This window comes from Myotis brandtii, unplaced genomic scaffold (genome assembly GCF_000412655.1).
Source record: "Myotis brandtii unplaced genomic scaffold, ASM41265v1 scaffold601, whole genome shotgun sequence".
Lineage (NCBI taxonomy): Eukaryota > Metazoa > Chordata > Mammalia > Chiroptera > Vespertilionidae > Myotis > Myotis brandtii.
Genome location: NW_005370276.1, coordinates 1,730,942 through 1,743,441, shown reverse-complemented (window position 1 = coordinate 1,743,441; position 12,500 = coordinate 1,730,942). Strand labels below are relative to the sequence as shown.

The window sequence follows — 12,500 nt, the reverse complement described above, 5'->3', positions numbered from 1 at the left end:
AAAGCTAGAGCCCTGCCCCGTCCACATGTGTTTACCAATTATTTGAAGAAAACTATCTGAGCCTTGGCCGGTGGTGCTCAGTGGTTGGAGCATCGGCGCACACACCAAAGGTTCACAGGTTCCATTCCCGGTCAAGGGCACATACCTGGCTTGCAGGTTCAGTGCCCAGCCCCAGGCAGGGCACTTGCAGGAGGCAACCAATTGATATGTTTCTCTCACATTAATGTTTCTCTTTCCCTCTCTCTCTCTTCCCCCCCCCCATTCCCTTCCATCCTCTCTCTAAAAATCAATGGAAAAAAATATCCTCAGGTGAGGATTAACAAAAAGCAAACAAAACAAAAAAATGATTTGAAACAATAAAAAACTGTTATTAGTGATTACTTCTGGCCAGTAGGTTTAGGGGGCTATGTTGCAACAGGGATAGTTGGTTTGGGTTCTTTTCACTTCACACTCCTTTGTCGGGCATGTGGTGGTTTCAGATTACACCCACGATTGAAATGTCTAATTCCAGAGTCCGAGCTCGCAACCTCCAAACTGTATGGCTTCTCCCCACGCCCACACAGGTGACCCTGGCAGGCTATGCCTTTGCCTTCCGCTATTCCCCAGGCGGCGAGCACGTGGCCTACAAGGAAGGCAGCAGGAGCCCACATGAGGGGGACCTGGAGTTCATTAGCATGGACCTGCACAAGGGATGCGGTAAGCAGCCAGAGAAAGGGTTTAGGACTGTGGAGACATGCTTTTCATACGAGAGCAGCTCTAGGTTTTCACAGCCACAGACAGCAGATGACCAGACACTGGGGTCACCTAAGGGAGCCATGACAGGGATTCAAAATTAAGAATGGGTGGGGTCAATGGGCGGGAGGGGACATCTGTAATACTTTCAACAATAAAGATTAAAAAAGAAAAAAGAATGGTGTCCCCAAGCATTAGGAAGTTGTGGGTAGTGGTTCAGCACCAAGGACGGGGGGCTGCTGGGCACGAGGAAGCCTGGCAGGTCGCGAGGTTCCCATTCAGGATCTGGTGTGGACTTGGAACACGAGAGTTGCTCCAGAGTCCTCCAGGAGAGCTGCTGAGGAAGCAGTTGGCTATCTGTGTCTGAAACGCAGGACTGAACTGTGGGCAGAGACTCAGATGTTGACAGGATCTCAGGAGTTGTCAGCGGAAGCCCTGGGAGAGGAATGAGGTTATCCACGGGAAGTGTACGGAGTGAGCAGAGAGCCCAGGGCAGATTCCGGGAGGAGGTCTCAGCCCCTCTTTCCCAGATCCCGTGATACCATGGCCATCGGTGGGCCAGCCTGCATCCTCCCCCCAGATGGGGCTCTGAGCTCACCCAGGAAGGCCTGGCACAGTCAGCTCTGTGTTTGTGGAGTGCTTACATGAATTGTCTAAATCGTGACATTAGGTTGCGTAAGAAAAATAAAACCCAGTGGTCTAGCTCCCCTACTGAGGCGGTATTCAGTGTCCACCCTCCTGGGCTCCTTCATGCCCTGTTGTGTCTTCTGTAGCTCAGGTCATCCCACGATATAACCATCGCCCCCACTAGACTGAAGGACTGGGACCCAACCAAACTCTCATCTAGAATTTGAGAAATTGGATGGGGCCTGGCGCACGGGGCTCTGCAGGCTCATTGAATGCATGGGTGCATGAACGAAAGAGAGTAGATGGGGAGTGAGCTAGTGAGTGCGGGATGAAGGGATAGTGAGGGCGTGAATGAGAGTAACAGGCTCATGAGCTTGAGTAGGCGAAAGAAGAGTGGATGAACAGATAGCCCCTATGGTTGGGTGGTTGGGTGTGTGAATACACGGTTGAGTCAGTGAGAGGGAGAAAGGAAGGGGGTGGACGTGCAGTGAGTGGAGCATCCAGCCTGAGCTGCCTCCTCTTTCCTCCCTCCCCAGGGCCCTCCCGCCGCAGCGACCTCCAGGCCCTGGGCTACTGTTTGCTGAAGTGGCTCTACGGAAACCTGCCGTGGACAAAATCCCTTCCCAACACCGAGGATGTCATGAAGCTGAAACAGAGGTGAGTCTGGGGTCAGCAGAGCCCAGCACGGGCCCAGCACCCATGCAGCTGGGGCAGAAGCTCCGAACCCAATGAACAGATTCGGGGAGGCGCTATCCAGCAGAGCCAAGGCCCCTGCCGTCCTCAGGCGTGCTCTGCCGTCTGTTCCAGCAGTCAGAGCGTGGGCTCCGGAGCCACGCTGCCTGGGTCAGACTCCGGCCACACCACGGCAAGCCTCAGTGTCCTCAGTGAGATGGGATTCTATTGGCACCCACTGAAGGGGGCTGTGGAAGGATTCAGGAGAGTCAGGCACACAGCACTCAGCAGAGCCTGGCCTGTAGAAGATGTCATCGTGCCCTGGACACCATGACTCATTCATTCCTTCACGGGCATGTGGGCAACCTGAGCAGTTAGGTCTGGGCCCTGCCTCAGCATCAGATAACACCAGCCACCCATGTTCATTTTTTAAAATTTATCTTTATTGTTGTAAGTATTACAGATGTCCCCCTTTTCCCCCCACTGACTTCTTCTACCCCCCTCCCACCCTCTCCCCAGGCCTTTACCACACTATTGTCTGTCCATGGGTTATACATATACTAGAGGCCCGGTTCACGAATCCGTGCAGGGGTAGGGTCCAGCCGGCCTACCCGATGGGGGGTCCGGCCAATTGGGGATGGGGCCAGCCAGGGGGAGGGACCATGGGCGGTTGGCCAGCTGGCCCCACCCCCTGGTCAAACTCCCAGTCGAACTCCTGGTCGAGGGGACAATTTGCATATTAGGCTTTTATTATATAGGATGCATACAAGTTCTTTGGTTAATCCCTCTGCGCCCCCTCCCTCCCTCTGAAGTACATCAATCTGTTTCATGCTTCAATGTCTCTGGATCTATTGTTTGTCTTCACACTTTCCCTCCTCCCCTCTGCACACAAAACCACCAGATCCTGCTAGTTCCGGTTTTTTTTTTAGACATTCAGTACCAAGGACAGTGCTCTGTTGGCTGCAAAAGGAAGTGCTGGGGTATGAGGTTCAGCACCAAAGACAGAGGCACCTGTTTGCAAAGGAAAGTAGGAAAGTGCTGCGTGTGGGGTTCAGCACCACGGACAGGCCATCTGGGCTCAGGGAAGTGAGCAAAGGGGACTGTGGTCCTCAGCACCAAGGACAGTCAGTGGACAGCTGGACACAGGAAGTGCTGCAGGTACAGAGGCTGGGACTCAAAATCTGGTATAGACTTGGGGGCTGAATTGCCCAGGAGTCATCCAGGAGGGGTCATCCAGGAGACGTTGGCTATCGATGTCTGAAGTGCAGAAATGAAGTCTAAACGGAGACTCAGACCTCAGGTATCTTGGGAATTGTCAGCAGAAGCCCTAGGACTGGGTGCTGAGTGGGAAGAGGGAAAACTCCCCAGTGAGCAGCATTGGGTCCGTGGTGCTTCTCAGTTCTCGGCGTGCTGTGCCACTGGTTCATCGTGAGCCTCTCTCGTTTTATTTTGCCATTTTTATGTCCCCCATCTTCCTCCTCTCAACCGTGGACACCCACTCAAACATGCTTAACACATGTTCTGCTGATACGCCTGCTTAAATGTATTTGTGCCCTTAAACTTGCACGATGATCATGGTACTGTGTGTGACTCCCATAAATGGTATTCTCTAAATCTCGTCTGTTTCTGGCTTTTTTCGCTCAGCACTGTGTCCTTCAACTTTAATCCCATCATGACATGTGCGTTGAGTTTACTGCAAGTTTGTATAGACATGTCTGTGTCCTTGAACAGTGTCTGATGAGTGTATTTCGTTTGCAGAAGCAGTACTCGGCTCTGAATGTCATTTTTTCTTGCTTTCTTCCCCTCGCTGCTGTATGTTGTAACTTTCAGCGACATTGCTAGTTCACTACCACTGAGTACTTCTACGTTTGTCTGTTTAAATGAATCTGTGTCCTTGAAATATATTCACGGTGTTGTTGGGTGTGTGTTTGGCATCAATGGTCCCGAGCCCTGAATCTCATCCTCCTTCAGGTTCCAGCTTCATCGTCACTCCCCAGGGAGCCCTTCCCTTCCCCCCTCAGGTCTCCTGCTCGTGCACACCCAGAGGGAGGGACGTGCTCCGGTCACATTGGCCTGCTCGTAAAGGCCTGTTCAAGGCTAACGTGTACCATGCCCTTGTCTGCACCAGGCACTGTGCCCAGTGCGTCTCTGCGTCGTCATCAGGACAGTTCAGAAGTAAGTGCAGCGACGATCTGAGGCACAGGGAGCTTAGGTAACCAGCCAGGTCACACAGCTTCCAGGCAGAGGCGCTAGACTCACACCCAGAGAGGACCCTTTCCCCTCAAAGCCAGTGTCTCCCGAGTGTGGGGGCTCATCTCGGGTGGACTGGTGGTGTTTGCACACAGCCTTCCTCCCCTGCGCAAATAGGTGTTGAGCACCTACTATGCTTCAGGCTCCATTCTAGGCCTCAGGGCACAGGAATGATAAGACACACATCCCTGGCCCTGGGAACTCACACCTGTTGGTGGGAGAGACGGTGAAGAGATAAAGAGTGAAACACAGAGCATGTCAGATCCAACTGGGGGGTGGTCAGGTCAGAGCCTGGGGCCCCCAGTGGGACAGTCAGGGTGTGGGCATGTGCCGCTCTTTTAGATTTGACGGCCAGGGCGGGTCTCATGGCAAAGGCGACGGGTCAATCCCTCCCAGAAGGGCGGTGAGGCAAGGAGCTCTCACTGTGGTGCTGACAGGCCCTAACGTCTCTGTGGAAGGGAGGAGGGAGGGAGACGGTGGGGGAGAAGCTTTCACTCCCAGGCTTCCACACGCACCTCTGCGTCAGAAGCGCTGCGGAGCCTGGGCCACTGCCTGCTCCCTGAGGATTCATTGTCGCACTCCTTTTATAGTTTCTCATTGTTGAAGTGAAGCCAGGTGAAAACAGCGAGTTGGAGTGAGTAACAGGCAGTGGGGCGTCCTGCCCGGGGGCTAAGCGCTCAGTGAGACTGAAGTTCGCGACCTGCCCCTTTGCCTCTCTGTGGTGTTACTCAGGGACAAGGAGACCCCGAAGCACTGTGGCTCAAATGAGGTGGATGTTGACTTCCCTCTGGCTAAAAGTCCTAAGGTGGGAGAAAAAGGCGGTGGGTGCCTCCGCCCCTCAGCCCATGTCCTCTGGGCCTAGCTCTGTGGCCACAGTCTCCCATTACTTTTATTTTTTAAATATATTTTTTTATTGATTTCGGAGAGGAAGGGAGAGAAAGAGAGAGAGAAACATCAATGATGAGAGAGAATCATTGATCGGCTGCCCATGCATGTTTTTTTCTTGCTTTCTTCCCCTCGCTGCTGTATGTTGTAACTTTCAGCGACATTGCTAGTTCACTACCACTGAGTACTTCTACGTTTGTCTGTTTAAATGAATCTGTGTCCTTGAAATATATTCACGGTGTTGTTGGGTGTGTGTTTGGCATCAATGGTCCCGAGCCCTGAATCTCATCCTCCTTCAGGTTCCAGCTTCATCGTCACTCCCCAGGGAGCCCTTCCCTTCCCCCCTCAGGTCTCCTGCTCGTGCACACCCAGAGGGAGGGACGTGCTCCGGTCACATTGGCCTGCTCGTAAAGGCCTGTTCAAGGCTAACGTGTACCATGCCCTTGTCTGCACCAGGCACTGTGCCCAGTGCGTCTCTGCGTCGTCATCAGGACAGTTCTGAAGTAAGTGCAGCGACGATCTGAGGCACAGGGAGCTTAGGTAACCAGCCAGGTCACACAGCTTCCAGGCAGAGGCGCTAGACTCACACCCAGAGAGGACCCTTTCCCCTCAAAGCCAGTGTCTCCCGAGTGTGGGGGCTCATCTCGGGTGGACTGGTGGTGTTTGCACACAGCCTTCCTCCCCTGCGCAAATAGGTGTTGAGCACCTACTATGCTTCAGGCTCCATTCTAGGCCTCAGGGCACAGGAATGATAAGACACACATCCCTGGCCCTGGGAACTCACACCTGTTGGTGGGAGAGACGGTGAAGAGATAAAGAGTGAAACACAGAGCATGTCAGATCCAACTGGGGGGTGGTCAGGTCAGAGCCTGGGGCCCCCAGTGGGACCGTCAGAGTGTGGGCATGTGCCGCTCTTTTAGATTTGACGGCCAGGGCGGGTCTCATGGCAAAGGCGACGGGTCAATCCCTCCCAGAAGGGCGGTGAGGCAAGGAGCTCTCACTGTGGTGCTGACAGGCCCTAACGTCTCTGCAGAGGGAGGAGGGAGAGAGACGGCGGGGGAGAGGCCTTCACTCCCAGGCTTCCACACGCAACCTCTGCGTCAGAAGCGCTTGGGGGATCCAGCCCGCAACCCGGGCATGTGCCCTTGACCGACATCAATCCCGGGACCCTCTGTCCGCAGGCCGACGCTCTATTCGCTGAGCCACAGCGGCCAGGGCTCCCATTACTTTAAAGGGCGGGACCAGAAATGATACGTGACTCTCGGCCGCCCTGTGCTGCAGTGGGCTGGGGAAGCGTCTCTGCCTGTGGCGGCTGACCCTTGGGATTCTGCCTTCAGAGGGGAGATGACGGGGGCAGGGAGCAGGTCCTCCGCGGGGCCATCGTGAGTCAAATGTCCGTGAGGGCAGGGGCCACATCCGCTGTCTTCACCGCTGTGCTGTTCACAGCGCAGTGCTTGGCCTGTTGTGAGTGCTTACGGAATAGTTGTGGAATGCATACATGAGCCTTCATCCTCAGGCCTGGGCTTCTGTGTAGACACACAGGTCGGACAGACGTGCCCCAGCCCTGCAGGGGTTCCCGTGCTGGAGGAGACACTCAGGCAGGAAGCAGACTCTGCATGTGATGTGGCGGCCCCCAGGGCATTGTGGGAGCAGCGGGAGGCACGTGACCTGGCTTTGGGCCGGGAGGAGCCTGTACCCAAAAGGTGCCTGACCCAGTCTGTAGAGAGCAGAGTTGTTTCCCAGGCAGGCAGGGGGAACAGGATCTCCAGGCAAACAGGGTAGCACTAGCAATGTTTTCCCAGGGCATCTGTGTGCCAGCCCCTGGGCTGGGAATGCTGGGAATCAACTGGGCGGACCTCCTGTCTCAGCAAAACCACCTGCTGAGGCTCCCCTGGGCTGAATCCTCTCTCCTTCTGCTTCCCCTGACTCCTCAGAACAGTCATATCTCCCATTTCACGTCTCTCCCACCTTCTCCTTCACCAGAGATCATTGATGACCTCAGTGCCTCGCTGAGAGGCTCTGCAGTCGCCATGTTGATGCAAAGTAAATGAAATAGGTCTCAGTAATAATTAGATCTTATTTTTTATTTATTCTCACCCAAGGACATATGTTGTGGGGGGGGCGGTTTATTGATTTTAGAGAAAGGGTAAGGGAGAGAGAGAGAAACATCAATAGTTGCCTTCTGTACACACCCTGACTGAGGATCAAACCCACAACCTAGGCATGTGCCCTGACCGGGAATCGAACCTGAGACTCTTCGGTGTATGGGATGATGCTCCAACCACCTGAGCCACCTGGCCAGGGTGGTCCTAGTAATCATTTTAATATTGATGATCTCAATATGAACAACAGTTCATTCTAGAGCCCCAGGTCTCAACCACAGCCACAAAGGGAGGGCCAGGCATGAAAAGATGCTCCCTGGAGAGATGTGGGCGGTAACATAGCTGTCATCCTGGACCCCGCAGTCACCGAAAGAACCACGAGGGGGCGATGTTGGCACGTGCAGGTTTCCTGGAACCCTCACTTCTCCAGGACTTCTTACTGGTGTGTGTGGCCTTTTCCCATTCATTCAACAAATATTGATTCATTTTGTTGTGCCTCCCAGTTCATGACAGAATGAATGACTAGAAGAGACAGTATGATGCCTGAGGCTTTCTGGTGCGTGAAGCCCCAGCTGGGAAAGCACAGATAGGACTCAGGTTTGGTCCCTGCTCTTGAGGCTGCCAACCGGGCAGGAAAGCCCCACGGACACTGACAGCGACAGCCAGTTGTGGGGAGGAGTGCTTTTCGGGCCATCGCTCACCGCCTCCTTCCTTCATTCACCACACATCCTGCGGCTGCGGGAGAAACGGGTCAGACCCAGCCCTTCCTGTACACGTACCCTGCCGGTTGCTCTAGGGCAGTGGTTCTCAACCTTCCTAATGCCGCGACCCTTTAATACAGTTCCTCATGTTGTGGTGACCCGCAATTTCATTGTTACAAATTGAACATAATTAAAGCATAGTGATTAATCACAAAAACAATATGTAATTATATACGTGTTTTCTGATGGTCTTAGGCGACCCCTGTGAAAGGGTCGTTCGACCCCCAAAGGGGTCACGACCCACAGGTTGAGAACCGCTGCTCTAGGGCATCCGTGGACCTGTGCAGAGGGTGCCCTGACATTCAGGAGGGATTGGCTTCCTCTGTCTGGGCGGGGGGCGGGGGGTTAAGCTTCCCCAGACCAGCCCTTGAGCTGTGTCCCGAAGGGGGAGCAGCCACTGAGTGGGGTCAAGGCGGGGAAAGGCCGTCCAGGGCAGAGGGAGCATTTTGTGCAGAGACCAGAAGATGCAGGTGGATGTTTGAGCCCTTTGGGGGACTAGCTGTTTGGAGCTGTGTCCCGAAGGGGGAGCAGCCACTGAGTGGGGTCAAGGCGGGGAAAGGCTGTCCAGGGCAGAGGGAGCATTTTGTGCAGAGACCAGAAGATTCAGGTGGATGTTTAAGCTGTTTAGGGGACATCTGTAATACTGTCAGTAATAAATCTATATATGTAAAGTTTGGTATGGCTGGAGCATGAGATGGAGGGAGGCAGGCAGAGAGACAAGGCCAGGGGAGCTGGCATGCGTGCCAGGGGCTTTTCCTGGGGAGCCCGGGAGGGCTGTGAGCTGGGAGGGGCAGGGGCAGCCCTGGGTGTAGAAAGACTCTGGGGCCATGCACAGGAGGCTGGGGAGGAGGCTGAGGTCCGGGGAGAGGATGAGGCCTGAGCCGAGCCCAGAGCCATGCACAGAGGGGGGCTTGGGGACGTCTGGGCCGTGGGGGAAGGGAGGGCAGCGCCCAGCGGCCGGGTGCACACTGGGGAGTCCAGGCCAGTGAAGGTACAGTGCGCTGGGCTCAGCGTGGAGCACAGGACTTTTTTCCCGAGGGGGGCGGGGGGGGGGGGTGTTGTTTATACACGTATATGTGTACAAATATTTGTGTGTGAATAGATAGTCAATCCTTATTATTCACAGATTTCATATTTGTGAATTTGCACGTTCACTAAAATGTATTTGTAACTCCAAAATCAAACCTTGCAGTGTTTTCGTGGTGGTTCTCAGACATACGCAGTGTGGAGGAAAAAGATTTTTTATGTATTTTTAATGATTTTCAGAGAGAGAGAGGAAGGGAGAGGGAGAGAGAGAAAAATCAATGTGAGAGAGAAACCAATTGGTTGCCTCCTGCATGCACCCCAACCAGGGATCAAACCCACAACCTGGGTATGTGCCCTGGAGAGGAGTCAACCAGCAACCTTTGGTTTACCGGGCAATGCCCAACCCGAGCCACACCGGCCAGGGCTCAGAGCGGAGAAACTGTGGAGTCACCTTCCTGACAGCCGTGATCCCAGCGGAGGTCGGACACAGCGCCGCTCAGCTCTCACACCGTGCACCAGCGCCCTACATGTGGCTTGTTCAGCGCCACATTTCCCACCTTCTTGTGCTTTCTGTTGGTGATTTCGCTGTTCAAAGGGGCCCCAAGCGTAGTGCTGAGGTGTCGTCTCATGCTCCTCAGTGCAAGGAGGCTGGGATGTGCTTCACAGAGGAAGCACGTGTGTGAGCTAGATGAGCTTCCTTCGGGCACAGTGAGCTCGATGTGAGCAAATCCACACGATACTAAATGAGGTGGGTTTAAACCCGTAAAACAAGGTGATGCCGCATCGATCGGTTGATGAGAATGTTGTGACCAGAGGCTCCTGGGAACCTAATGCTGTGTTTCCCCTCAAAGCAGATTCAGAACGTGCTCATTCAGTATCTGCGGCCACTCTGTGGGCCATAGCTGCCGCGGATGACAGGAGTCTGCTGTACGGCGATGAGACGTTTTGTCTCAAAGGTTTGCTCTCCCTTCTAGAATGTTGTGACCAGAGGCTCCTGGGAACCTAATGCTGTGTTTCCCCTCAAAGCAGATTCAGAACGTGCTCATTCAGTGTTCGCGGCCACTCTGTGGGCCATAGCTGCCACGGATGACAAGTCTGCTGTACGGCGATGGGACGTTTTGTCTCAAAGGTTTGCTCTCCCTTCCCCGAAAGACCTTCGCTTTACCTCTGTCCCGTCAGGTTCCTTAATACCCCGGAGGCCCTCGTGGGACAGTGCAGTCACTGGGTACAGCCCTCAGGTACGTCCCCAAGGGGAGGGCGGGCGGGGGCTGTGGCAGGACCCGGGGCTGGGATCCAAGTGGGGTCGCCTCCCTTTAACACCCCTTGGCTGTCTTTGAGTCTTTCAAATTGTGTGTGTTATACGCTCATTGTAGAAAAGCAAAAACTTTCCCCAAAATTCGGAAGTGTGTCTGAATAATAATAGCAGCACACACACAGCCACATGTACATGATTTTTTTAAATGAAATCATATTCTGTATAATGGTGTCCAGCTTGATTTTTTTTTTTCATGTAAGAAGTCTACCTTGGAGATTTTCTGTGTCGGTGCTTGTTGAGTTTTTTAAAATATATTTTTATTGATTTTAGAGAGGAAGGGAGAAGGAAAGAGAGATAGAAACATCAATACTGAGAATCATTGATCAGCTGCCTCATCTGATCAGCTGCCTCATGCACGCCCCCTACTGGAGATCGAGCCCGCAATCTGGGTATGTGCCCTTGACCGGAATCGAACCCAGGACCCTTCAGTTCGCAGATCAATGCTCTATCCACTTTGGCTAGGGCAAGTCAGCATTTTTTTTAAAATATGTTTTTATTGCTTTTAGAGAGAGGAAGGGGGGGAGAGAGAGAAACATGGATGTGAGAGAGACATATCCAATGGTTGCCTCCTGACCGAGGCCAGGGATGGAACCTGCAGCCCAAGGTATGTGCCCTTGACCAGGAATTGAACCCACAACCCTGCAGTGTGCGGCCGACCCTCTAACCATTGAGCCACCAGCCAGGAATAAACCATCTTTTAAAGCCAATCCCTACCACTGGTGATTTAGGCTGTTTTGTTGTGTTTGGGGTTGTTGTTTTTCCAGTAGTATTACTGTAGAACCTCTAAAAGCTCCCTAAACAGGAGACAGAATAAGACAGACATGGATCCTCCAGGTCGGTGAGGGCTCACTTTTTTATTGATTTGAGAGAGAGAGAGAGACAGGGATTTATGGTCCCATGTATTTGTGCATTCTTGCATGTGCCTTGACCATAGATCGAACCCACAGCCTTGGTGTATTGCAGTCACACTCTGCCTGGCCAGGGCAGGGCTCCCTTTTTTGTTGTTAATCTTCACCCGAGGATATTTCTCCATTGATTTTTAGAGCGAGTGGGAGGCAGGGGGGGAGAGAGAGAGAGAAGGGAAATGTCGATGTGAAAGCGACACATCTATCGGTTGCCTTTTGCACGCCCCAACCAGGGCCAGTGATCGAGCCTGCAACCAAGGTACATGCCCTTGACCAGAATCGAACCCAAGACCCTTCAGTCCTTGGGCCAGTGCTCTATCCACTGAGCCAGACCCGCTAGGGCAGGGCTCACTGTTTAATTGCCTGACACCCCTGGGTTCAAATCATGGCTCTGCCGCTCACGTCCCTCTCCCCTCCAGCCTTTGTTCTCGCTCCTTAAAGGAGCCCCCAGCTCTATCTCTACAGTCAGGCAGGCCCGCCTGCTGGAACCAGCCCGGGGCTTCCGTGGGTGCGGGTGCCTCTCTGAGCCGCAGCTAGTGTAGAAAGGGGCCAGGAGCAGCCCCACCCCCGCGGTTGCCCAGAGAATGCAACACAGGCCTGGGCTCAGAGCTGCCTCGGCGTCTGCTGCAGCCCTAACTCCATGAGCTTTTCCTCCCAGACCGCAGGCTGCTATAGACATTCGGAGTGGGGACTATTGTGACTTGTTTTGGTGTCATAATTGGCACTTTTTAAAAGAGCGAAATGGTATTGTGCTTATTTAGGGGGGGAAAAGCCTTTATCATTTAAACCATGTCCCTGGGACCTGTGTCTGCAAAGCCAGTGAACTAGGAATTGTTTTACATTTTGAAATGGTTGGGGGTGGGGCGGGTGCAGGGGATCAGAAGAGGACTGTGAACCTTCCCTGAAGTTCAGGCTGCAGCAGCCCTAAAGGTCTGGGCACGGCCACGCCCATTCGTTGACCTGTCGCCTGTGGCTGCTTTTGTGCGAGAGCAGCTGAGCTGAGTCCTTGCAGACACAGACCCAGGGGTGCGTAAGGCCAACAGCGTCTGCTCTCTGGGCTTTACAGTAGACGTTTGCCGCTAGAGACACACGAAATGTTTGCAGGAAAATGACCTGAGTAGCTGAGGTCTGCGTGAAAACCATCCAACGGGAAGGGGTAGGGCTCGGATGAAGCAGGTTGGCTGTGAGTTGACAGCGTTGAGACCGGGTGATGGGATCGCGGTGT

At 53.7% G+C, this 12,500-nt stretch overlaps 1 protein-coding gene across 1 annotated transcript in view; it reads left to right on the top strand.

Moving 5' to 3' along the window:
• The window catches only part of VRK3 (vaccinia related kinase 3), a 39,092-nt gene that overhangs the window by 23,908 nt on the left and 2,684 nt on the right, over positions 1-12,500 (top strand). The window contains exons 11-13 of the mRNA XM_014550485.1: positions 564-696; positions 1,896-2,016; positions 10,235-10,293. Of these exons, the coding sequence (XP_014405971.1) occupies positions 564-696; positions 1,896-2,016; positions 10,235-10,293 (313 nt within the window). The remainder of the gene's footprint in view (positions 1-563; positions 697-1,895; positions 2,017-10,234; positions 10,294-12,500) is intronic.